This window comes from Phocoena sinus, chromosome 4 (assembly GCF_008692025.1).
Source record: "Phocoena sinus isolate mPhoSin1 chromosome 4, mPhoSin1.pri, whole genome shotgun sequence".
NCBI lineage: Eukaryota > Metazoa > Chordata > Mammalia > Artiodactyla > Phocoenidae > Phocoena > Phocoena sinus.
The window spans coordinates 132,786,982-132,813,883 of record NC_045766.1 but is presented as its reverse complement, the minus strand read 5'-3'; the positions used below and the strand labels follow the sequence as shown (position 1 = coordinate 132,813,883).

At 38.3% G+C, this 26,902-nt stretch overlaps 1 protein-coding gene across 3 annotated transcripts in view; it reads left to right on the top strand.

The window, feature by feature from the left end:
- The window catches only part of SCAF4 (SR-related CTD associated factor 4), a 56,692-nt gene extending 30,663 nt beyond the window's left edge, over positions 1-26,029 (top strand). Inside the window, exons 8-20 of one of the 3 annotated variants that reach the window (XM_032631286.1) lie at positions 474-682; positions 1,029-1,137; positions 2,549-2,713; positions 3,243-3,328; positions 4,009-4,199; positions 5,132-5,232; positions 5,677-5,790; positions 6,650-6,806; positions 8,388-8,545; positions 10,332-10,497; positions 10,587-10,673; positions 10,896-11,021; positions 24,760-26,029. In XM_032631286.1, the coding sequence (XP_032487177.1) occupies positions 474-682; positions 1,029-1,137; positions 2,549-2,713; positions 3,243-3,328; positions 4,009-4,199; positions 5,132-5,232; positions 5,677-5,790; positions 6,650-6,806; positions 8,388-8,545; positions 10,332-10,497; positions 10,587-10,673; positions 10,896-11,021; positions 24,760-25,667 (2,577 nt within the window). In that variant the 3' untranslated portion in view covers positions 25,668-26,029. Of the gene's footprint in view, positions 1-473; positions 683-1,028; positions 1,138-2,548; positions 2,714-3,242; positions 3,329-4,008; positions 4,200-5,131; positions 5,233-5,676; positions 5,791-6,649; positions 6,807-8,387; positions 8,546-10,331; positions 10,498-10,586; positions 10,674-10,829; positions 11,022-24,759 lie in introns of all 3 variants that reach the window. The other 2 variants (XM_032631284.1, XM_032631285.1) reach the window with 2 other exon arrangements.
- Positions 26,030-26,902: the final 873 nt, after the last annotated feature.

Sequence of the window (26,902 nt, the reverse complement as noted above, 5' to 3'; positions counted from 1 at the left end):
CTTTTTTCTTCTTCATATTCTCGATCAAGCAGCATATGGACATTTTTCTGTAGGCATTTATAATGATTGGATAAGATGGTCTTTCTTTTTGTACATTTTACAAAGCCGACTGAAAATGTGTACCCATTTTCATATGTGCAAAGTTCCAAAAGTTTTTAGTCTAGGAAAATGAATGGGTAAAATCTTTCTATCACTAAATTAGTTATAAAATCATATAGAAAATAGTCAAAAAGAAAACACTGTACTTAGAGTTGGGGAAGAAAACAGAATTTTTTAAAGTGTCTTTTCAAAATGGCATTTGTGTAAAAATTGTCTGAACTAGGGTCCTAAGAGGCATGTGGGAAGGTGAAATTGTACATGACAGCATTGCGGGATTACAGATGGTGGTAAATATCTGTTTTTATAAAGTTTTTTGTTCAGTGAATCACAGTCTGAATTTTAAAATGGGAAATTGACATACACACCTATTCCAGAAGCTACTTGATAGATTTGATTACGATGATGAGCCGGAAGCTGTGGAAGAATCGAAGAAAGAAGATGCTGCCGCTGCTGCCGCCGCCGCCACCACTGCCGCCACCGCCGCCGCCACCACAGCACCTGCTGCTGCTGTTGCGCCCCCTGCACCTGCTGCTGCTGTACCTTCTGTTGCTGCGACTGCTGCTTCTCCTCCACAGGCACCCTTGTGAGTTGCTTTCTTTTGATTCCTCAGCAGATAGAGATTTGGTAGTCATTATAAGGCATAATGCAAGTAACAATAATGAAATCATTTTTCATATAGTCTTTTCTTTTTTTAAATTGTGGTATTTGGAGTTTTCTTCTGAATGGAGAGGAGATCCAATCAGATTTACAATAAAAAATGACTTCTGGGGAAAATGCTGTGTTTAAGTTAATAAGGCAAATATATGATTCAGTAAAGTGTTGATTATTAATAACTCCTGAACAGCATTCTTTAAGTTTCTGTAGTATAAATGTGGCTAAGATTCATGTGTTTTCGAATGGGTGAAAAGAAGACTACTCATCTTTTTTAGTGGATTTCCTGGAGATGGCATGCAGCAACCAGCATATACCCAGCACCAAAACATGGATCAGTTTCAACCTCGAATGATGGCAATACAGCAGGATCCAGTGCACCATCAGGTAGAGGCATTTTTCTTAGAGCTGAGTTTTAATAACTGAAGATCTATTCATTAGAGCATATGGGTTGCACTTCCCAGACCACTGTTACGTAGCTGTGTGCATGGCTAAATACTATAGCTGCAGTAAAAGCTGTTGAGTACATAACTGATTTGAGTTGCTTTTTGCTTTAATTAAAACAAGGATGCTAAACATTACATGCTGATAATTTAATAGGCATTTTTGTTTAAATAATTTAGAGAGAGACTGTGGTTCTATTTCAGGGAACTGGCCTGTTTAGTTATACAGCTATTTCCCTTGTGAGAAGCCTTTTTTCCTTCTTTTTTTTTACGGTACACGGGCCTCTCACCGTTGTGGCCTCTCCCGTTGCGGATCACAGGCTCCGGACATGCAGGCTCAGCGGCCATGGCTCACGGGCCCATCCGCTCCGCGGCATGTGGGATCCTCCCGCACCGGGGCACGAACCCATCTCCCCTGCATTGGCAGGCGGACTCTCAACCACTGCGCCACCAGGGAAGCCCAGTAAAGTATTTTTTAATTAAAGTATATATGTTGGTTTTTTTAGACATAATTCTATTGCACACTTAATAAACTACAGTATAGTGTAAACATAACTTTTATATGCTCTGGAAAACCAAAAAATTCATGTGACTTGCTTTATTGCGATATTCGCTTTATTACAGTGGCCTGGAATCGAATCTGAGATGTGCCTGTATTTGGTCATATGAAATTGATATTGTGATTTTAATGACTTGCTGAGGAATGAAGTTTGAAAAATATTTTATAAGCCTGTTTAAAATACAAAGAAAACTTATGAACTTTTTTCCAGATGTTTAACAATTGCTGAAAGTTTATTAATAATTTAGAAAGAATATTTTGTGATACTATAATGACATTACAATTATACTTTTAATTCTATTAGCGTTGGAATGTCACATAGAAAATTGTTACATTGTGGCATAATTACTCTCGTTATTACGATATTTGAAACCCTAAATATCAAACCCTAAGTATTATGTATTCAACCCTAGGCATGTTGGTTGAAACTCCCCTTGGGGTAAAATGTTTAAAATATACTTAGACGTCAATTCTTCTAGCCACTTTTCCTCCCCCCAAAGCTTAATTGCCTTTAAAGTTGAAGAGAGACAGTTTGCGATAGTACCTCTGAGTTTAAGTTCAGTCTGTCACTTTGCTTCCTCATATAAATGAAGTTATGTTTTTAAATTATAAAACCAGATCATGTATTCATAATTTTAAAATGAGTTGTAGGATTTTTACCCTGTATTCTTGGATATATAACAATTCTTTGGATAAAGATTGTACCAATTGGAATTGTCAGTCATGGTTCCTTGATCAAGGTTTTTTTTTTTAATTACTTAAAGTCTGCTTGTACAATTTTTTTAAAAAACAAAAGGTTCCACTTCCTCCTAATGGACAGATGCCAGGATTTGGCCTTCTTCCTACACCTCCATTTCCTCCCATGGCTCAGTCCGTGATTCCTCCAACTCCACCCGTGCAGCAGCCTTTCCAAACTTCCTTTCAGGCACAGAGTGAACCACTTACACAAAAGGCACATCAGGTAAAACTTCATTCTCAGATTGTTGATTATCTGTATGGTTCCCTTGATTTATAAATAGATTGCTGCCTGTTGGTTTGTTATCTTCCATTTTGAATATGAAGAAAGACTATTACTTCGGGCACAGATTTGCCCTCTCTGTGAGCGAAGTTTTTCATTTGGAAATTGGACATAATACTACAAATTTCCATACGGTTTGTGAGGATTGAGATAGAGTATAGAATGTTTAAACAGTGCCTAATTCACTGCTTTAGGTGATGGTTGGTAAACACAGTATGTAACTTTTACGAAATAATTTCCAGAAGTAGATCAGTATTTCTTCTAATCTTGTAAACCATATAAAAAAAACTTTTCCCACTCATGGCCAGTCATTATTAAACTGGTAATTTGGTCTCAAGTAACCAAAAGAGAAGTTTCAGGGCAAGAGATTTGTAATTTAGCATTTTTTAGATTTTTGTCCTGTTTTTTTCTATTTATAATTGCCACTTTCTCTTTTAATGATGGGTTTTGTGTTTTGTTTTTCTTTTTAAAGGAAATGGAAGTAGAACAACCTTGTATTCAAGAGGTTAAGCGGCACATGTCCGATAACAGAAAGTCAAGATCTAGATCAGCATCCAGGTAGTTTATAGAAAATGTTAATCCAAATCTGTATGTCTTAGGAGCCATAGAATTTAAAATCTAGTTGGATTGTTTTCAGATGCCCAGGACTAATAAAATAACACTTGGTATGTTTGTATGCATGTGTGGATTGGGGGTAGGAGAAGTATTAATTTTAAAAAACTAAGTCATCTCAACCCACATACTTTCCCTTTGAGTTGCTTTAATGCCTATTTACAGATATACATGGAATCATAAGATTTATGTATTCAGAGTTCTTTTACCAATTTATCAACCCAAAAAAGTGGAAAGAGAATAAGTAATACTGTAATCGGATTACATGTTTTAATTCCCACAGAAAAGACTTTACTGAGAAGATAGAGAATAGTAGTCAGTATATCTCAGTGATGACATTAGCTTCTTCACTATAAAGATGTCATTTAGTATAGTACCAGAAGTATCAAAGATGGGAGGTACTTTTATAAGTTAGCATCCTTATTTATCTCATTTATAATATATTTGTGCTTTCTAACTTTGAGCATATTAAAAATCTTTAAAATGAATTCCCTGCTGTCAAATTCTTACATACCCAAACATTAAATTACCTAGTTGTATTTTTTCTTTTTCAGATTAACACATGCTTACATTTTCTTTTTTACCTCCATGTGTTAATCCATTCTCCCTCGTTCTGAAAATATTAGGTCACCAAAAAGGAGACGATCTCGATCTGGTTCTAGAACTCGAAGGTCTCGTCATCGACGTTCTCGATCTCGGTCCAGAGATAGACGCCGACATTCTCCTAGATCTCGATCCCAAGAAAGAAGGGATCGGGAAAAAGAAAGAGAGCGCCGACAAAAAGGCCTTCCTCAAATCAAACCAGAAACTGCTAGTGGTACGTGAACGTTTATATTCAAATTTCCTGCATTTTTTTTTCATGTCATGAGTTTAAAATGTTTTATAACTGTTAGCAAAATACCACTTTATGAGGTCTTACTCATTTGTGCTTTGGCATATACCATTGGATTTGCCTTTGTACATTAAGCCAGCTGTAAAGCAGCAATGAGGAGCGAACCAAACTAACGATGAGGAAGTGTGTCTTGAATCGAATGTATGAAATAGAGTCATTAACTAGTTCTCCTACACGTGGTGGAAAAGTGGGGTATTTTCCCCCTAGAATAACTAGTGCCCTCTTTTATAAAGATTTATGATTTACAGAATGTACTAGCTTACATTATCTCCTGAATTTCATGATGTGTTTAGAATATGTTTAATAAGGTGTGCTAGACATATTCTTGATACAACTCTGTAGCTATTAATGAAATTTTAATTTATAGTATAACTAGGGCATGTATAAAACTTCTGACTCTGCAAGGCTTATTACCGAGGACACAACATGAAACAAAACTCATGTACACTCAACAGTTGGAAAGGAACAGCTACATGCAGTGAACAAAAGCACTGAATTGGTTGGTGATCAGGATAGTTGGGATCAAGTCTTAGCTCTTGTGTTCACTTGCCAAGGGCGATCTTGGGCAAAATACTGCTTCTCTGGCCCTAGTTTACGTAGATGAAATCTTCAGATGTGTCTTCAAAAAGATCAGTTTTTTTTACCAACTCATAGGTGTACCTTTCACTATCCTGGTTCCATTTCTGGAAGTACTACCACAATTTTCTAGAATGTTTTAAATGTATATGGGGTTTTCTACTTAAACTTATGATATCTTAATGTAACTCATGCATATCTTTAATGATTTTTCTCATGTAAAGTACAGTGCTGTTCATTATCGAATGTGTATATTTTTATGATTATAATTTTATTTTAAGTTTGTAGTACTACACTCTGGGTGGGACAGCTGGACAAAAGGACTACTCAGCAGGATGTTGCCAGTCTCTTAGAAGAGTTTGGTCCAATTGAATCAATTAATGTGAGTATTTATTAAATCACTTAATGACAGTAGATAGATGTGACTAATGTTACTCTATGAAATTAAGGACTTGAAACCTAAGTTAACATTTTCCCAGGTTTGTAGAAGATGTGGCTAGCGTTCAGGTGTTCTGAGTTCATGTTTAGCATTTAACTACATTTCTTGGGTCACCAAGTTTAATCTAAAAGCTTTTTCTAAAAAGTTTTTCTAAAAAAGTCTTTATATAACAAAGCTTGGGGAACTGTAGATTTGTTGATAACTGGAAGTTGAGACCAAACTGGAACCACCAATTTAACAAATTAATCTCCAGTTATAGAACTCTGGCTCTGGAGGGTGCAGGGGGTTTGAATTGGGCTTGTTGGAACTGATTACGTAGTATTATATCTTGTTGCTTTTCTATTTTTTTGTTACTATATTTTATAATATTAAAATCTTTTGGAGCAGATGATTCCTCCCAGAGGTTGTGCCTATATTGTTATGGTTCATAGGCAAGATGCTAACCGTGCCCTGCAGAAACTGAGCCGAGGAAACTATAAAGTGAACCAGAAATCCATAAAGGTACTGTTTTATAGTTTATAATTCATTTCTTTTAAAACTTAATATATAATATTATGTGACTTTTAAAGAAAACTGTAATTTTGGACACTGGGGCATTATCTGTGCATCTTTTTTTAAAGAGGTTATCTCCTAAGAGTTAAAGGAAAATTTTAAATGTTAGGTGCATGGTAGAATTTTGTCTTTTTTTTTAAAGGTAGGTAAGTTCATCAAGGTATTTACTTGGCGCTTTAAATATAATGTCATTTTGTAAAATATTTTGTCATTCAGAAAATTTTGTATTTTTCACATTTTAATTTTAAAGTTTGCCATCTCATCTTAGAACTATGAAAAATACTCACTGAAGATAGAGGAAAAGATATAGGTACATGGGTATTCTTACTCTGAGGGGCCAGAGTCAGTGTTTCCTTAATGTTATAATACCATGTTCTACCCTTGGATTGCACCGCAAAAGGATTTTGTCTGATGTTGAGTAATTCCGAGGTACCCAAGACTTTTAAAAGTGCTCCCCCCTTTTTTATGCTGAATTGTATAGGGAACTTCAGCCTGTCCCTGATAAACTTTTTCCTTTTCTCTTAAGTTTTATGCTGCCTGGGTTTGCGGGGTGGTGGGTGGTTGGAAGAGTGAGTAAGGAAGTGATTGCCAGTCAGATTTCCATCCTAGGAGAAACAAAGTGAGATGGTAGGGTAACCAGTTTCCTAGCACCGAATAAAGTTTTGAGTGAGATCCAGAGAAAGCCAGGCCAGATTGCTCCCTTGCTGACCAATTCTGAGTAATTAGAATCATGAGGAACAGTTAACTCTCAATTTGTGACATTCTTCTCCTTTCCTTTCTTTTTATATTTTAACAAATGGTGAAATAGATTGCCTGGGCCTTAAACAAAGGAATAAAGGCAGACTATAAGCAGTATTGGGATGTAGAACTTGGTGTTACTTATATTCCGTGGGACAAAGTCAAGCCTGAAGAACTGGAGAGTTTTTGTGAAGGAGGAATGTTGGACAGTGATACACTTAATCCAGGTAAAGCAGTATTTAATTTAAAAAAAAAAATTAATCTGTTTCCTTGGTAGTGCTATGACAAATGTTTATTCTTTGCCTTAGGATCTGATTTTTGAGATTTTTCAAATACCCACTATGTGGGTGCCAGTCTCTCCATTATAATAAACTGAGGAAACAACAGTGAATAAGACAAATGTGGTCCTTGCCCTTATGCAACTTACATTTAGTGGGAGAGTTGCAGACACAAATAAATACTGATTATGGGCTTAATTATTAATTATAGTATTAAGTGGATCTTAGGGAGAATTTTTCACTGTAAAAACCTAACAGATCAAATGAGTCTCAAACTGAACATTGTTAGTAAAATCCACTGCTTCATAGTAATTTCTTAGAAAATGTTTAAATGTCCAGAGAAGCCATCAAAAGTAAACGTGTAAGACGAGGAGGTACAGTTATTTGTAGGCTGAATATTAAAAATGCCAGGTTGATAGTGGAATTGCATTGGGAAAAATGGCAGCTTGTAGGGGCATGACCTGAAGATTGATAGATAGCAGGATGAAAGGAGCACAGGGTGGCATGGCAAAGTACAGTAAATACTTAAAGCATTAAAGAACTTCAGTCAGGAGTGATGATTTGAAAAGCCAAAAGGCAATGAAACAATGCTGGACTTTCCCCGTACACCACCTCCTCCCTCCTTGGTGCGTAATGCCTTCGCTTAAGGATCGGACTAGGTTTCTGTTCAGGCAGACAGGTATTGAGGGTCTACTATGTGCCAGGCATTCTGGGAGACTCTGGTCCAGGGTAAAAAGAATCCTGCTCCTCCCTCCCAGGGTCTTTAATCCAAACAATTAACACTGTTGTGGTTAAGAACAGAGACTTTAGAGCCAAATATGCCTGGGTTGAATCCCATCTTTGCCACTACTAGGTATGTGACTTTGGGCAAATTGTCTTTTGTTTACGCCTCTTGAGAAATGGGAATAATAATAGTAGGACCTACTTATAGATGGTACTTATAGATGGTTATGAGAATTAAATAAATATATATATAGCTTAGAACTGTGCCTGGCACGTAAGTAAGCATTATTTTTGCATGTTTGCTATTGTTAATTTAAGTAATTAATGTTTATGAGATTAGCATAGGCATTTCTTTAATAATCAGAATGCTCTCTGTTTTGGGTTTTTTTTTTTTTTTTAATTTATTTTTGGCTGCGTGGGTCTTCATTGCTGAGCGCGGGCTTTTCTCTAGTTGTGGCAAGTGGGGGCTCCTCTTTGTTGTGGTGCACGGGCTTCTCATTGTGGTGGCTTCTCTTGTTGCAGAGCACGGGCTCTAGGCACTCAGGCTTCAGTAGTTGTGGCTCACAGGCTCTAGAGCGCAGGCTCAGTAGTCGTGGTGCACAGGCTTAGTTGCTCCGTGGCACGTGGGATCTTCCCGGACCAGGGCTCAAACCCACGTCCCCTGCATTGGCAGGTGGATTCCTAACCACTGCGCCACCAGGGAAGTCCTGCTTTCTGATTTTAATATCAACATTTAAAAAATCATTTCTGGGTTTAAAGTTATAAGCTGAAATGTAAGCTTTTGTTAAATTTCTTTAACTCTCATAGATTGGAAGGGAATTCCCAAAAAGCATGAAAATGAAGTTGCTCAAAATGGAGGGGCAGAAACCTCACACACAGAACCAGTATCACCCATACCTAAGCCTTTACCTGTGCCTGTCCCTCCTATTCCTGTTCCTGCACCTATAACAGTACCACCTCCACAGGTAAGACTATTTGGAGCATTGTTTAAACTTTTAGAAAGATACCTTTCTAAGTCTTACTATAGATGTATGTCTAGATTCATAGTCAAAGACATGAGTGCATATTAATTTTTTGTGTGTTGGTATGTCAGACCTATTATTTATAAATGCTTTTAAAAACCAGAATAAATTTCATATTGCCTTACATCTGTCGAGATTATTCAGTGTCTTACCTCATAACCTTTTTGACTTGAGATGTGATTTTCCTGTTACATATTAAGAGCTAAGTAAGTAATGTTTTGGTAAAAATTATAAATACTTGACCCATACTTGTATGTATGATCCACTAGATTTTTCTTTTCCTTCAATGCCTTCTTTCCTCAATTTCTCACATTAAAACTGAATCGGATAAATCTGAGCTGTCACAAAACTGGGTTGCCTAGCTTCTTCATTTTTCGTAGTGTTAGGAGAAAATTACATGCTTTGATACATACTTAGCTGTGATATTTTATAAATGGAGTCCCCAAATTGGCACTCTTTAGCTGACCTTTTGGATATGCCTTCCAGTGCAGGTTCTAAATAAGATTCAAAGAAAGTCAAAGAAACTTGACTAATCTCTTAAGATTGATTATACTTTTTTGTAACAATAGCTAACATATGTTGGGTATTTATTAAGTGCCAGGCACTAGCACTTAATATTTATTCACTCTTTAATCCCCATAATTATGTGAGGTTGGCACTTTTCCATTTTACAGATGAGTAAACTGAGGTAGGTCTAGGGAGTGTAATGTAAGTAGCTTGCTCAAGGTCACAAAATGACCTGAAAGGGGGGCCAGGCACTTGACCCTAAGGACCTGTGATCTTAGTCACTGTGCAGGTTACCAGGTAGCTTTTTCTTTTTCTTTTCTTTTTTTTTTTTTTTGCGGTACGTGGGCCTCTCACTGTTGTGGCCCCTCTCCCGTTGAGGAGCACAGGCTCCGGACGCGCAGTCTCAGCGGCCATGGCTCACGGGCCCAGCCGCTCTGCGGCACGTGGGATCTTCCCGGACCGGGGCACGAACCCGTGTCCCCTGCATCGGCAGGCGGATTCTCAACCACTGCGCCACCAGGGAAGCCCCAGGAAGCTTTTTTAAAAGTTGTATTTCTTGGGACTTCCTTGGTGGCGCAGTGGTTGGGAGTCCGCCTGCCGATGCAGGGGACACGGGTTCGTGCCCCGGTCCGGGAAGATCCCACGTGCCGCAGAGCGGCTGGGCCCGTGAGCCATGGCTGCTGAGCCTGCGCGTCCGGAGCCTGTGCTCCGCAGCGGGAGAGGCCACAACAGTGAGGCCCGCGTACTGCAAAAAAAAAAAAAAAAAAAAAAGTATTTCTCAAACTTATTGACCTAACCATGAAACATTTTTTATCATATTAATATTCTAGCAGAACACCAATACAGGTGCTGGTGAATTACAGTGTGAGTTTGCTGTCATAAAGTAGAGAGTAAATATGTGATTTCTCGGAATTCCTTGGTGGTCCAGTGGTTAAGACTCCATGCTTCCACTGCAGGGGGCACAGGTTTGATTCCCTGGTCGGGGAACTAAGATCCTGCATGCCGCGCGGTGCGGCCAAATAGAAAAAGGGAAAAATAAGTGGTTTCTATTGTTTAGGGGTAGGTGCAGATTACCACCTGTTATCTAATAAGTGTACTTACATAATAAGCACAATTTAGAGATTCCTTTTTTCTTTTTTCAACAAGGTATTTTCTTTGTCTCTACACACTGTGGGTGGGAGGGTGGCTAAATATGTGCCTTCATTTTCCGTTTTCTTTCTAGGTCCCACCACATCAGCCGGGACCTCCTGTAGTTGGTGCTCTCCAGCCACCCACTTTCACGCCTCCTTTGGGAATTCCCCCTCCAGGCTTTGGTCCTGGTGTTCCTCCTCCTCCACCTCCTCCACCATTTCTGCGCCCAGGATTCAACCCAATGCATTTACCACCAGGTATACGAAGTTATTTGAGAAGACATTGTTTTTTTAGAGCCTGAAATAAAGTGTCACAACTTCAGTTGACATTATTTTTCTTATTCTAGGTTTTCTTCCTCCTGGACCCCCACCTCCTATAACTCCACCAGTATCCATTCCTCCTCCTCACACTCCACCAATAAACATCCCAAACTGTAAGCATGTTTTTCCTTTGTGTTCACTTGTCCTCTTGGAATTGAGAGTAGGAGGGAGAATGGACCAGTAATAGGACCTATAGTATGGCAAAAGAATGTTGACCGGGAGATAATTATTTATTCAGCTTCACATGTTGATGTAATTATATTCCTTAGCTACTATCGCTGGTATAAATGAAGACACTACAAAAGACTTATCTATTGGAAATCCCATTCCAACAGTGGTGTCTGGGGCTAGAGGAAACGCCGAGTCTGGTGACAGTGTGAAAATGTATGGTTCTGCCGTGCCACCTGCTGCACCCACGAATCTGCCCACCCCTCCTGTAACCCAGCCTGTTTCACTTCTTGGTAAGTTAAGTTTTTTATCATTAGTTTTCTTTCCCCTGCCCAAGTTAGGCTTTTTATATAAACAATGCTACTTTTGGTGAAACGTTCTCTGAGGCTATTTTTCTTTGAGGAAGATCTTTCTCTTAAATATGTGTACTTTAGTCTTTACCAAGAATGTGCTCAAGAGACAGCCTCAAAAATGAAATCATGTTTGTTTGTCTGTCTTGAATAAAAGTTTGGATTTGCACATCTTAATTTGGTATAGCAAAGTGATTAAACTAATCTCTATAAAAAGGAGTTGGTACATAGTCCATGATTAACAAAACCCCAGACATCGCAGCTTTATAAGAGAGAGCATTTCTTTAACAATGTGGGTTTTTTCCCTGTCTGGATTAATTTTTATACATTTAAAATCCCTGGACTTTGGTAGCATTCTCTGTGGGCTAGCAAAGAAATTATCTTTGATACATTGCCAAAAAATGGCTCTGTTACCTGAGTGACAGTTACACAGCCTGAGGCAATGCTTTTTCCACTGACCCCTCATTTTTCTCCTGCAAGAGTTCATCTGTTGTATTCTTTACCCGCAACTCTACTTCTGTGATCCATGGAAGTGTGGTTTAGATTGTTTACATCTTTAGGAGGCCTTACCCTTGCTTGCTTGAATTATAAGTGAATATGTCATATACTTGTTATAGTGACCATCCTATAACAATTAATAAATTGTATTTGAAGTGGTATTGCCAAATATAATTAACACTTGATTCTCCTAATGGGTAGTTAATTCATCCTTAGTGTTAGAATATTCTAGTCCTGTGAGCCCATTGTATTTTTCAGAGGTATGTGTGTGCAAATGTTCACTTTCATAATCTTAGGTTTTTTAAGGAAAGAGCATATTGGTTACTTGTGGGATGTAGGACTGTGGGACATTGGTTTGTGATGTAGGACTTTTACTTTTCACCTACAGCTTTCAGTACTGTTGGAAATTTTCACTTCGTTGCATGTACTACATTTATAATAAAAATCAATTTGTTTTTAAATGGCATGCTGTCTTCTGCCCTCTCCAAGACTGAGTTTAGGCTGATAATAAACTTGATTTTTATTTCTTTTAGTACACAGACTGGGTAATGGTAAAAGAGGATTTAGGGTTAAAATTTGTCACAAGTAATGTAGCGTAGTCATCATAATGATGGAAAATGATTTGTTTAATGGGGAAGTTGCTTAAGAGGTCTGCGCCCTAATGGAAGTCATAGTAGAAGGAACAGTGAACTAGGAGCCAGGAAACCTTAATATCTTTGGATCTCAGTTTTGTTATGATTCTCCACCCCCCCATATTTGTAATAAGGTGGTTACACAAGAATCAAAGAATCTAAGTTGGGTAGAATTTTCTGATCAGCTTCTTTTCTCCACCCCACACGCATGCCCCTGATTGTGAATTCTCTTTGAAATGAAGTTTCCTACTCTGGTATCCATGGGTATTAGGCCACCTGAGACTGTTTACAGAATTTCATGCATTTGTGGTTTTTTTCTGGTCTTAGTAAATTCACTGAATGAATGAAAAGATTTCATCATCTCCAAGACTTTAATAACTGCTACTTTCGAAAAACCTTTAAGAACAAATAACCCAGGGAGTTCCCTGGTGGCTTAGTGGTTAGGATTCTGGGCTTTCACTGCTGTGGCCCGGGTTCATTCCCTGGTCGGGAAACTGAGATCCCACAAGCCACACGGTGCAGCTCCCCTCCCCCCCCAAAAAAGAATAAATTACCTGCCTTTTATTTAACATTTAGGTCTTGGAGACTCTGCCCTTTTATTTCTTACCACTACTGAAATGTATAATTTAAACTCTCAGCCAACATGTGAAACAAAATAAAACACAAATCAAAAGTTGGTGAGCATGAAAAATAAACTTAGTAAGCTAGTCACTGCTAGAAAAATAATTAAATTTCTTAGCATTTATCATTATCTAACATACCTATTTGGATGTCCATCTCCTCCCACCCCCAAGAATGGAAGCTCCATGAGAGAGGAACATTATTATGTAAGTGGATGGATGGTTGGTTTTCAGTGTAGGACTGTTTATACTTCACCTCTGATGATGATCTTTGTAATTTATAAAACAGAATTTAGAAATTGAAAAATTGAAGGCTGTTCCAGATCTGGAAAGGTTAAAATATGACATAACATAAAAACGAAAACTTTTGTTAAAATAGGCACTTTTAACTATACTGCAGTAGTTTAGTTGAATCATGAGAAAGAGAGCCTTCCATTTTCCTTCAATTAGAAATCTTGAAAAGAATATCCCATGAATTTGACCTTTTATAGAAATGAGACTTTTTAATGCATATGCAAATAAAGGATTTAACCAAAAGACTAGTCACAATTCCATCATTTTGATAAAGGAATATTGTAATCACATGCAATATTGTAGCACTAAAGGATCAGTAAATAGGTTGAATATTGTTGATGTTAACCAAGTAACAAAATACTAGAACTAAGATGCTTTCACGTTTTCTCTTGGTGCTCTAATGTTTTCTCTTATGATAATAAAAAGCAGTGTTATACTATACAGAAAACTTTAAGCCTAGAAGGTGATACTAAACTTGTTTCTTCAACTGTGAGAAAAGGAATGAAATGTCACATCGGGGTGTTGTGATCATTCAGTTGGGCTAACATATGTAAACAACTGACATGGGGCCTGCCACAGAGTAGGCACTCAGTGAATGGTGGGTGCTTATTACAGGTAAGGAATGTCATAGACGGTATTTAGCATACCTAGAGAAGAGTACTGGAAATTCTAAAATTATATTACTTACTTGTGATTTATTTTAAACTGTTATAATTGTCAGCAGAGGAAGCAGCCTTTTTAGGAAAGTATGTATCTTGGCATGGTTGCCTCAGATATTTCATGGTATATTAGACCAGGAGATAAGTTCACATGTATTAAAGTTCCATCAGTTGGCTTACTGAGAAAATGTGTGTTAGTCATAGTGGCATTTCATTTAAATAGCACAATATGGTATCTGTATTCTTCCTATTAATGATACTCAGATTGTTTTCTTACAATGGAAGCTAAATGTATCTTTGAGACTTAACTGAGTTCTTGGATCCTAATTTCTGAAATGTGGCAATTATATTTTTAAAGTAGAGGGGCCAAAAAAAGATTTCAACAAACAGATCTTCCAAAATTCTGTTGTAGGCCCTGGTTATGAAGGACGTGGTGGGGTGCTTTAAGGATGGTTTGGTGTAAAGAATTTTCTGAATGATCAGACTTAAGTGTGGATGTTAGTTTGGGAGTGATGACTACCTGTTTCTTGAATTGGGCTGAAGTAGCCCTCGCAGCCAGATTTGTAGGTAACTACCTCCATCTTTTGGAGATTTTGATTATTTTAGTAACTGATAATCTGAAAACATAAAACTATTCAGTGCACAATAATAACTCATTATCACTTGATTTTAAAGGAATCTGTTCTTAGTACCTCACACTTCAAAATAGCTAGAGCAGTGGTCATTTCATAAAAGCTAAAGGAAACAGTTTACAGTTGTTGACCATTTAGGAGAGAAGGCATATTAAAGGTGATAGCAATTCATCAGTACATTCTCTTTACTGTATAAGTGTATGTGTTTACTTTTCCAAACTTTTGTATAACATGTATCTCTAATACAATGTACAGCATATTTTTATTTAAAATTTCATTGTAAATGTGAAATTTGGGTTACTTTGGTGTTCCAAACAATAAAAAAATACACAAAAAAATGTTTGTTTGTGTTACATATCTCTATTGTGTTACCAGCATATCCATAATACCTTTTCAAGGAAAAATTAAGCTAAATCGGATTCATTCCTATTGTGGAAAATTAAAGTCTCTTCTCTTGCCAGATGCATTTACTCATTAATTATTATTATACAGAGATTCTCTACAGTTTTGTCACACTGCTATAGATGATGGTAAAATTTATAAATAAGAATTGGGTATGTGTAAGATTGCTTCTTATTGATAATATTTGTTACCAGATATTTAAAACAAAAGTCACAGATTGGTAGCCTCCAGGCTGACTCGCTAGGCAGTAGTATGATGTATACTTCGTGCTTGATTCTCACACATCCTTGCCTGGCCTCGACAGGCATATGATGTTCCAAACTTTGGACACTTCAAGAATTATGTAGACAGAATTGGTTTGTGAATTAAACAGGCGTGTTTGCTTTTATGCAATAACTATCTGTGATCCTTAAGACTGCCTTGAAGATGAATAATTTTACTATCAAGTTCTGTAATTCCATTTGACTCTTGAACAACGCGGTGATTAGGGGCGCCAACTCCCATGCAGTAAAAACTCCACACATAACTTTATAGTTGGCCCTCCATATCCGAGGTCCCACATCTGCAGATTCAACCAACTACGGATCGTGTAGTACATAATTACTGGGAAAAAAAAAAAATCTGTGTATAAGTGGGTCCGTACAGTTCAAACCTGTGTTATTCAAGGGTCAACTGTACTTTGAAATTGATATTTGACTTGTGATTTCACTTAGCTTTAGATTTTTCTGCCTAGAATTTTGATACTTTTATAATTAGTAATTTTTAACACTATAAATTAGAACATTAGAGCACCAGTCTACTAGTGTGAATAACATTCAAAGGAAACCTGAAGAAAATTCTCAAGTTTTTTTAATGGTAACACCTAATTTTTAAACACTTGTTGCATTTTAATATTCTTCCTTATTGTAGACTTTGTTATAATATTGGTTATGTTAAATTATAACCCAGAGGGGTCTACCAGATGTTTGTTTATCCTTTAAAAGTGTTCTTTGAAAGCTTTAAAATATTTGAATTGGTACTCTAAATATTGCATTATATTACTCCACTATGTTTCTTTTCCCAAATACTCATCACAGTGCCATCAACTTTGTATATAACATTGTTCAATGAATGTTTTAATAGTGATCGATCCACAGCAGATATTTACCTTGGGTATGAATTTATGCATGAATACACACTATATTTTCTCAGAAGGCGAAGCTCTTCAAACAAAACATGGAGAAGGTCTTGCACGAAAACTTGAAAGCTGCTTATATTGTCTCCATCTCTCTCTGCACTTCCTAGGCTGCAGGACTCCAGCCTAAAGAGTCTCTTCTAAGTTTAAATCTCTCTGACGTCTCTTTGGGCCTGAGGAAGGTGGGAGGGGCAGAAACTCTGGGCTCTAGATTGATTTTGGTAGACAAAGATAATGCTGTGAAGAATTTCAGGTAAGATTTTTTCCAGCTAACATTGAAAATAAAATTTCCTATGGATGATCTCATTCAGTGATGGATTACCAGTATATCCCAAGCTTCTTGACTCTTAATAGTACAACTCTTTAACTCTTAAGTCACAGCTGTTATACTTTGCCAGTTACAATAAAATAGCAATTCATATACAAACAAATTCTTAAAAAACGACTATAAATGAGCCATAGGGAAATTGACCAAACCTTATTGTACGTTATTTTGCAAAAAATCCAAGGAGACATTTTAAAGAGATAGTAGTCTCTGGTTCTTTATTTGAAATTATGGTTTTCATGTATTAGATTGTATCAAAACATAATGTGCCCCATGCTAAAAATAGATACACATCTTAGTCTGCCTGCACTGTATGTTATTGAAAACTCAATTTTCTTTTAGCAATCTTTTGCTACCATTCTAAGAACGATTTTTTTTTTTGGTATAGTAATGTATAATGCAATCTAAAATGTGCTCGCTCTCATTCTTTGAAAACTAGCTCCGCATTTTTCCATTCTCCCCTTCTCCCATCACAGTGCCTCCTGTAAGAATCACCTGGGAGTCTTTTCAAAATAATTAGGGCCTAAATGTTAACTGGTGAATCTAGGCTAAGGAAATACATGTATGGGTTGTACTGTTATTTCAATTTTCTGAAGGTTTGTAGTTAAAAAAAAAAACACTTTTAATGATTAAACAAATATATATATATGCCTTGGGGCTCTCAGGGCATTGGTGGGAGATAAGAGTGGCTCGTAAATCTTTCCTTGTATGAACAAATTTTGAGTTAGGTCCATGCACAATGCCACAGTGACATTCATTCGTTTGGAATCAAGAAAAGGTGGAACTGCGACTAGGAGCGGAAAAGGCGGTTGTGAAAGGACATTGCAGCTTTTCTCAAAATTTCAGATATTCATAGGTTTACAATGGAAAGAGACTCACCGCCCTGGGGGAGAGACCTGGACCTTGTAGCCACTGCTTTTGCCCCCCGAGAGGTATCTTGTTGATGAGTTTAGTCATCCCGTATGCCACCACCATTTATTCATTCATACGTTCAACATGTATTTACTCGAGTACCTACTGTGTGCCAGGCACCCTTCTGGGTACTAGAGATCCCTGAATGACAAGACAGGGCCTTTCTTCCTGGAGCTTACGTTCTAGTGGGAACTTAGATAGTAAGTAAACTAATAATTTCCCATGAAGCTATTCCTGTGAAGAGAGTAAAGCAGAGAACGGGATTGGAGGAATGTCGTTTGAGATGTACTCTTTTATATAGGATGGCCAAGGAAGGCTTCTAAGGAGGTAATACAGAGAAATAATAAGAGGAAAGAGCCATAGAGACACAGGGAAAACATCTCATTTAGAGGAGAACAGAAGGGGAGCTTGGACTGAGAACAGACTTGGCTTGTTGGAGGGACTACAGCGGGCTGCGAGGGTTGAGCAGTGCAGTCATCCGGAAGAGCGGCAGGTGATGAGTTCAGAACTGGTTGTCGGGGCCAGAGTACAACAAGAAGTATAGGTCTTAAACACTTTAAACCTGGTTTCCATTTTTCAAAGGATTATGGATGGCTGTTCTATAGAAAGCAAACTACAGGCGTTGGTAAGAGTGGAAAGACGAGACTGGTTTGGATGCCGCTGGAGTAGATGAGATTAGAGTGCTAACAGCTTGCACTAGGATGGCACAGCAGAAGTAACAAGCATTTGGATTCTGAACTTATTTTGAAGATACAGCCTTCAGAATGGCCTTATTATATATATGTGAGAGAAAGGAGTCAAGAACGACCATGTTTTTGACCTGAGCAATTTAGTTGAGTGTAATTGCCATTCCTCAGATGGGCAGATCTCAAAGAGGAGTGGGTTTAGGATGAGGATGTCAAGTTAAATGTTGGATGTTTTAACTTTGACATTCAGGTGCAGATAACAACTAAACAACTGGTAAATAAAGTCTAAAGATGTAAATTCTGGTGTAGTCAGCAAATATAAACAATATTTACAGCCACCAGAGTATGTGAGATTACCTAGGGAGGGAATGTAGTGAGAGGGATGAGCCCAGGAAAACGTCAGCATTTAGCAGTCGAAGATATGATACGGAGAACTAAGACATGATGGGAACTCTTCTAAGGAGTTTGTGTATATATCAGTCATTTAAGCCTTACAGTTCTTTGAAGTCAACACAGTTATCCCCAGTTTGTAGATGGGGAATCAGAGGCATAAAGAGATGAAGTGACCTGCCCAAGGTCACAGCTCCATGTGGCAGCACCTAGAATTCAAGGTACACTTATTCCAGCACCTGTGCTTTTTAACCACTGTCCTCTTCTGTTCCATCCAGCAAAGGATACTGAGAAGGTGCAGCTAGAGGGCTAGGAAGCAAAAGTAGAGGAAGGTATTCCGGAAGCCCAGTAAAGAAAGTTCCTAGGAAGGAGGGAGAGATCAACTATCAGATGCCATTTTTGGGTCAAAGAAGAGTGCTGAGACTTGCTAACGGGATTTATCAAAATGAAGGCTTCTGGATGACCTTGAGAAATGTGGTTTTATTGGAGTGATGGGTTCAAAAGTATATATAGATAGGGTCAGGAGAGAATGAGAGATACAAGAAATGGATACAATGATTTTGGACATCTCTCTGAGGAGATGTGCTATATAGGGTAACAGTGAAGCGGCGGTGAGCTGAAGGGAGATAGAAGGTGAGGCCAGTTCTTTCGTGTTTATTTCTAAAAGACAACTCTAGCATGTTCATTATTGGAAAACCCAGTAGAGGGGAAATTTTTGTTGCAAGAAAGATATTTTCTAGGTTGATATTATGTAGGTGAGGGTATGGATTCAGAGTTTGAACGTGGGGCACAGATGTTGACAGATGGAAGGAGTAATACAGATACAGGTGCAGGTAAATCGGTAGATTTGGTGGTAGGTAGGTGGATTAAAAAAGCCTTTCTAAATGTCTTTTTTTTAAAACAAATATACCAACTAGGATAAATAAAATGTATTTCCATTTAACAATACTTGATAATGAAAAGAAATGAAGTACTCATACATGCTACAACGTGGATGGGCCTTGAAAATATACGCTAAGTGAAAGAAGCCAGTCACAAAGGGTCACGTATTGTATGATTCCACATTTATGAAATGTCCAGAATAGGCAAGTCCATAGAGACAGAAAATAAAATGTATGGTTGCCTGGGGGTTGGGATGGAGTTGGGGGGAAACAGGAAATGATGGTTAATGGATACAGGGTTTCTTTTGAGATGATGAAAATGTTCTAAAATTTATTTCGATGGTTGCCCAACTCAATATATTTAAAAAAACATTGAATTACACCCTTTATGTGGGTGAATTGTAGGCTATGTGAATTTTACCTCCCAGAAGCTATATAAAACCAGCTAAGAATAGACGGGATTAAGGAGAAACAGGAACATGTGAAATAGATATCTAGAAACATAAGAATGTGAATTGACTAGGGAAATTAGAATTGCTGGCCAGGATTAAGGGAGCATTTGTGGTTGTAGTTATAAATAAAATGAGACCAGTCAGCATGTCGGAGGTGGTGCCCAGCCATATTCAGGTGCAGGTTAGGTAGAAGAGTTGCATTTAAAACCAGTGTTGAGGTTTTTCCAGGCAACATGGTAAGGGAGAACCGTGGACTCCAAGACAGGTAAGGAGGAAAGTAAAGATGTGAAGGGCATTGGGGACTTGATCCTAGTGGGATTGAAGGTTGTTTTGGGAAAGAGGATCAGAGAGTGGGGTACTTGAAAATGAGAATTCAGAAGTGATAAAGTTACTTGTAATGAAAGGTCCAGGACTTCGTAGAGGCGTTGGCTGTGGTAGAATGGAAGACAAGATGATGGGCGGAGAAGAGGTAGAAGAGCCGCCCTTTCTACTGATTTCCCTTTTCAGATGTTCTCTCTGCCCTTCCTTTTTTTGTGTGTGAAAGATCCAACTTAAATTTACATCCTCCATGAAAGGGTTCAACTAACATTCTCCTGACGTTTCAAGGTCCACACTGGTCTCCAGTCATGATATCAGCCTTCCCCTCCTTCACCACCCCTTTAATCTTTTAACATACCTGTTCTTTATTTCCCATAATTACCAACGTCTTCGCTATAGAAAGCACTGGCACCTCCCCTTTAATCTTGATTTTTACTTTTTGTGAAAGTGGGTTTTTTTGATTCATCATAGGAAATAGCCTTGGTTATTTAAACTTCAGTGTTATTTCTTAGACTTCTTGAATTTAAATAGAGACATTTGGGGCTGTCACTTTTTTGGTCTGCCTTAAAATCTTGTTGTATTAGGAAATTTGGAGTCTTCTGTCTATAGTGTGAGTTTCCCCAGGTCTGAACTCTTCCCTTTTTTGTTTCATCCATGTTCTGGATAAGTTAACACCATGGTTCTTCTGAGCTCTGTACATTTAATCAGTCACTTCAGCACGTTTCCACCAGGTGTAGCCTAGGCCCCTCCAACTCTATTAACATGTAAAATTTGTTGTCTGTCTCCAAAAATTGTTTCTCTTTCTAAATTCCTGCATTGAGTTGATGCCTTCATCCACCCACTCATTCGAAGCAGCTATGTTCCTCCATCTCATGTTCTGCCGGTCCTGCCTACTAAAGGGCTTAAATCTGTTCTTCATCTCTTGCACGTCGTTCAGTTGTCTCTCACCTCTTTTCCCTAGATTCTTGGAATAAGAGCCTAACTACTATTCAGTGTCCTCTGCCTCCTTCCTTTCCTGTATGCTATTTGCTAGAGGGGTCTTTCAGAAATGAACATGAGGATCATCCCTGGTAAAAATTTCTCCGTGGTTTTCCCACCACTCTAGATCAGAGTCCAGGTTCCTTTTCATGGCATGTAAGACCTGGATTGCCCCGGCCTAACTGTTCAGCCTTCCAAACCTCATTTTTTTCTTTTTTAATGGATAGCAATCTGTATTCATACAGATTCTTTCTTGCTGCTTCAATAATAAACCTCATCTTTTCTCTCCTTGATTCTCATCAAAAGACATTCTGTTGCAATTCTCAGAACAACACACTTTACTGCTTCACTTTGCTAATAATATAATAGGCCTTTCCAGAAGCCGCTGTTCTCTTTAACCAGTAATGTCCTTCCTTAAATTGGCCTTGAATGTTCTTCCTTTCCTTTGGGACCCGGTTCAGACATTCCCCTGGGACTCCCGCTCAAATTCACACACACTGACTTTGTCAGTTCCACCTTTGTCACTATAATAGTGTGTGCCGTCTCCTATAGCAATTGACATTTGTCTGTTTCTACTAGGTTATGTCCTGTTTGAAGGAAAAGATTATTATTTTTTTAAATCTTTATATCCCCAGCACATTAAATATGTTAATAATGTAAAGCTTAGATGTTCAACATATGTATGAATAAATGAATTTTTTAAAGTTTTTAACTCTAGAAAACTTGTCAGGTATTTCACGTCATACTTCCAAACAAAATGAATAATTGCTTTGAATGTCCTTTAGACTTGGGTAACTCACTGTGTATTCCATTGGTATATGCATCATGACAGCTTTCCTAATAAAAATAAAAATGAAATTTAGCTCTTATGCCTACCAAGGGCTTTTGCCACCTGATATATTTTTTAATTATAAAATATTATAAAAGCAGTACTTTTTTGTTCACTGCAAAACAACAGAAGAGAAAAAAATATCTAATTCCACCACTTCTGTGCCCTGAAGGCCAACATTTGGAGCTGTGGGAATTCTGTTGGGGGAATCTGTAAGCTTTGTTGGTCCGTAAAGGGTTAAAAGGAAATCAGCTTATTTACAAAAGAGGGAAAGAATTTGAATAATATTTTAAGTAAATCCCAAATACAAATATCCACATATATGGAATAGATGAATTAGGCTATGTTTTTCTCTTTATAAAAAATGTGCTTTGTAGGAGTTTTAAATATATGGGTACTGTAAAAGTTAACCCTGTTAAAAGAACCTGTATGTACCCTCAAATGCATGTTATAAAAAACTCAGAGATATGTTGCTAGAGATCGGTTTATATTTTATAAAGAATGATTGCCCATTTGCTCTCTTCTGTGCAAGATTGAGGTTGGCCTTGCTTCCTTTGGCAGCTGTCAGATTGGTAGCTGAGGAAGCCATCATTATGGGGAAATCGGGAATAGGACCTTCCCATTGTCCTGCAAAGGTCTGTTTCCTCTTAAAGGTTCATCTGAACTTAATTCTTCTGTTACAATAAGATGCTTTGAACCCCTTCCTCATTTTTCTAGTGTTATTTAAAACTTGCCATTGGCCCCTTGAGCATATAGTTAGGTACTGGAATGTGGCACAACAAGTATTTAACAGAGTAAACATTTACCGGTTTCATCCTTGAGTAAAGCTGGTGGGAAAGTAAAGTTCAATTTGTTGAAGCGTGCTTCTCTATATGATGACTCTAATGAAGGAGGCTTGTACGTGGGTGCACATTTTAAGTTGCTTATGTTGCGGCTCTACGATTTCTTTAAAAGGTGGGAGCAAGGACATATCTTAGGTGCCTTGTTGTCCCTTGTATGGTATGTACTCAATATATGTTCACTAAATGATATGAAGAATGTTAGTTTGCCATGAATTTTATATCAGTCTGAGATAATAGTATAAGCTCTGTAATAAGTTCATTGTCTGGGATTTCCTAAGGAGAGTGTAAAGAGTCTATGGGGTCTTGGCCTTGTTCATCCAGTTCATCATTTCTGGCTTTTCACTATGGTAATTAGCATTTCTCAACTTTAGGCCTGACATATGGAAGCATAATTTTTTCCCAGTTACCAAAGTGCTTGACTCTAAACAGTGGTGGATATTGGGGGACCAGGAGAGGCCAGTAAGATCTCAATGATCAGAAAAGAAAAATGTGTTTAAGTGAGATATTTAGTGTTAGGATAATTATCATCTGTCAAAATAGATGCGTAGAATAATAATTTCAGCACTTAACTGTGTGCCAAGCTCTGAGCTCATGCTTATGTACTTTATCCCGTTTAATCTCAACAAGAGGCAGGTATTACTATCCCCATTTCTGAGGCATGTGTCCAAGGTTGCTCCTATGTGAGATCCTTTTCACTGAATGGTATTTCTCTTTAAGCATTTAAAAGAAGGTACTCTGTTTAAGTAAATACCAAGGCGGTGAGTCTTCATGTTAAGAGTTATAAACTGATGCACATAACATTTTCCAGTCTACTCTGTTTGGTGCCTAAGTCTGACAGAATAGCATTGGACCATATGTCCTGAGGAACAAAAACTGAAGTAGAAATTCTTGTCTGTCATATTAGTATTAATTGTTTATACAGAAAATCTAGGAGCAAATAGGACTTGTTAAATGTTTGCTAAAGTGAGTGGAAGTGATTGAAACTGTAAACATAAAATAATATGCTGGGGACAAAAAGATGAAGTATTGGGTTTGCTCTCTGGTGGTTTTTCTGTCAGTGTCACGCAAGCATTTTTCTCACCATTGCCAGTTGATGGTCATAACGCACAACTTGCTCAAAGGCATTTCTGCAGTACATGGGTAAATGGCACATTCTGACAATATCTGGAACGTTTTCCTTTATTAGAATAACTTGTTGGTCATAGTATTTGCCTTGTGATGTTTATATTTGCAGAGAAATAAATTGAGAGAGACCACGATACCTGTTACTTAAGTTGTGAACCACAACAGATCCTCCTTTTCCATGGCATTATAAATGATGGGTTGGATTTGATTCTTACAGCATAAGCACAGCCCTGTAAATGGGAAATAAAGGCATTGTCACTTTCAGCGGCAGCACTGACTTCATCCGTTTTGCCACCTTTGGGGAAGTGAATAGAAGGCGACTGGCTGGGCACGCAGCATTGTTCAGCAGTCATGTCGGCATGGCAGTTTACACGTTATGCTGTGCTTTGAAGAGGGACTTGTAAAAATAAACTCTACGTTTGTGCATGGATCTTTATTTTATAAACATTAAAGTAATGCTTACTGCGTAATAACTGCACAAAGCATTGTAATGACATAGAATCAAAGAAACCTCCCTCTTCACTGGATTTTCTGGGTCATTGACCCCATTTTTTCCTAGTAAAAAGTCAAATTAAGACTTAGAGTAAGAAGTTTTCTTCTAAGAGTACACCTGAAATGACCTTCAGTTGGGTCAAATAGTTCAGTTCTTTATCTCATTACTTCTTTTATCTCAGCGCACATGTGTTTCTCAAGTATTTTGAGTGGTAAACAGCTACTAGTCAAGGCTATAGAAGGAGATTCTGACATACTCTTTCCAAAATTTGGTATATTACAATTTCTTTTTGGAGCTTATTTTGACCTGTACCTATATTAGGTAGATGTGTATACATAGTGTGTGTCTCCAGGACTGCTTGCCCTGCGTTGTTACTGGGCCATCACATTTTTCTGCTAGGTAGACAGGCAAACGGTATGAAATTTGAAGGTTTGGGGTTGAATTTCATTTTGCTTCAAGCCCCACAGGAAATAATTGGAAATAGAATATGCTGTCTTCTGTGTTATTTTATTTAGACTTTAATTTTTATTGCCTTGCAGGTACTCAAGGAGTAATTGGGCTCCAGGCCCCATCCACTGGTCTTCTTGGTGCCCGACCTGGCCTGATCCCACTCCAGCGCCCGCCAGGAATGCCTCCACCTCACCTGCCACGCTTTCCTTTGATGCCACCTCGTCCCATGCCTCCGCATATGATGCATAGAGGTCCGCCACCAGGCCCCGGGGGCTTCGGGATGCCTCCGCCTCATGGAATGAAAGGTCCCTTTCCTCCCCACGGCCCCTTTGTCCGGCCCGGTGGAGTGCCAGGGCTCGGGGGCCCAGGGCCAGGCCCAGGGGGTCCCGAGGACAGAGACGGAAGGCAGCCGCCGCAGCAGCAGCCGCCGCCGGCACCGCAGGCGCAGCAACAGCCACCGACGCAGCCACCGCAGCCGCCGCCGACGCAGCCACAGCCGTTTAGAAACGATAACAGGCAGCAGTTCACTTCAGGTAGAGACCAAGAAAGGTTTGGAAGAAGATCTTTTGGAAATAGGGTGGAAAATGACCGGGAACGGTATGGGAACCGTAATGATGATAGAGAGAATAGTAATCGTGAAAGGAGAGAGTGGGGAAGAAGGAGCCCTGACCGGGACAGGCACAGAGACTTGGAAGAGAGAAATAGACGCTCTAGTGGGCATCGAGACAGAGAGAGAGATTCTAGAGATAGAGAGTCTCGTAGAGAGAAGGAGGAAAACCGAGGCAAGGAGAAGCCTGAGGTGACAGACAGGGCAGGCGGTAACAAAACCGTTGAACCTCCCATTAGCCAAGTGGGAAATGTAGACACTGTTTCAGAACTTGATAAGGGGGAGTCTGAGTCTGCAGTTGTAAAACCTTCTGAAGAGTTACCTGCTGAGGCTACCTCATCCGTTGAACCTGAAAAGGATTCTGGCTCAGCAGCCGAGGCTCCTCGTTAGAGACTGGAATTTGTCCACATGTGACAGTGACACTTCCTGGAGTGTAGAGCTTGAAGTGTACAGATGCTGTATTATACTTGCTCCTGCTATATCACAGCCCCGCAGTAGTTGGTGGGGAATTGTAAGCAATTTGATTGCTTCCCTTCTATTTAAAAATAGCCACAAAATAACAAAAAATACTGAAAATATGAATAAATATTACCCTTTTTGCTGTAACTTTTTAAAAGTTTTGACTTTAAAAAGTTTACAAATCGTAATTAGAAGTGCTCTCTATTTTTTTTTTTTAATTTAAGACAAGGTAACGGTGAAAGCTCCTCAAAAACAATAGGGATGTTTTTAATAAACTCTATTTTCGTAACAAACTTTAATGTGTGCTATTCTTCCTACACTGCATTAAGGTGGAAAAGGATTGTTCACCATCAAAGTTTGAGCTGTTAATACTGTGTTGGAGTCTAAATTAGACTTGTATATTTGATGGAAATAGACATCTTTATGTAGTTAGTCTCAAACACTTCATTTGTAATATTTTTTATTTTTAGCCTTTCAATCATAAGGCAAAGGTTAGTGGTTTTAATGTTAAGTGAAAAGCTTGTTTTGGAATTCAGTCAAGGTCTTCTTTTTTTGCCATTGACTTTGTGGTAAATGTTGCCCTAAATAATTGTAAAAAATTTTTTTCGCTGGGGGGAAAAACTGGACCCCAACATCACCCGTTGTACTATAAATTATCTGATTGCCTGGGTATTACTTATTTAGAAAGAAGGTTGGGTGTTTTTCTTAACCATCCCATTAAATTTTTCAAAAGGGTGAAAGAAATCAAGGTTAGTATTTGCATCCTAAAAGCTTATGGTCTTACCTGTTTAAGGACTTAAATGCAACCTATTGTTTCTATACAAGCCTCGCCTGTTGCCTTTCTTTACCATTTTTTAAAGTCCCCTGCTGGGCAGAGGTAAACTGAACTTTTTGCCACTTAAAAGTACTTTCTCTCTTTTCCTTAAAATTGTTGGGTTAACTAGGAAAAATAGTCGTAGGTTATCCAAGAGCTATTACATGAAGACATCCAAAGTCAAATCAGACCTATACCTGAAATAGTACAGAAAAGCAGTTACATAAAGCTGCTTACCTAGTGCCAAGGAAAAGACCGTTAACATAATCCTAGTACTTTCGGCCTTGAAGCTTTTTTCTTCTTAAATCACATTTTTAAACTGTCATTGTTTCAGTGTGCCTAAGATAACTTT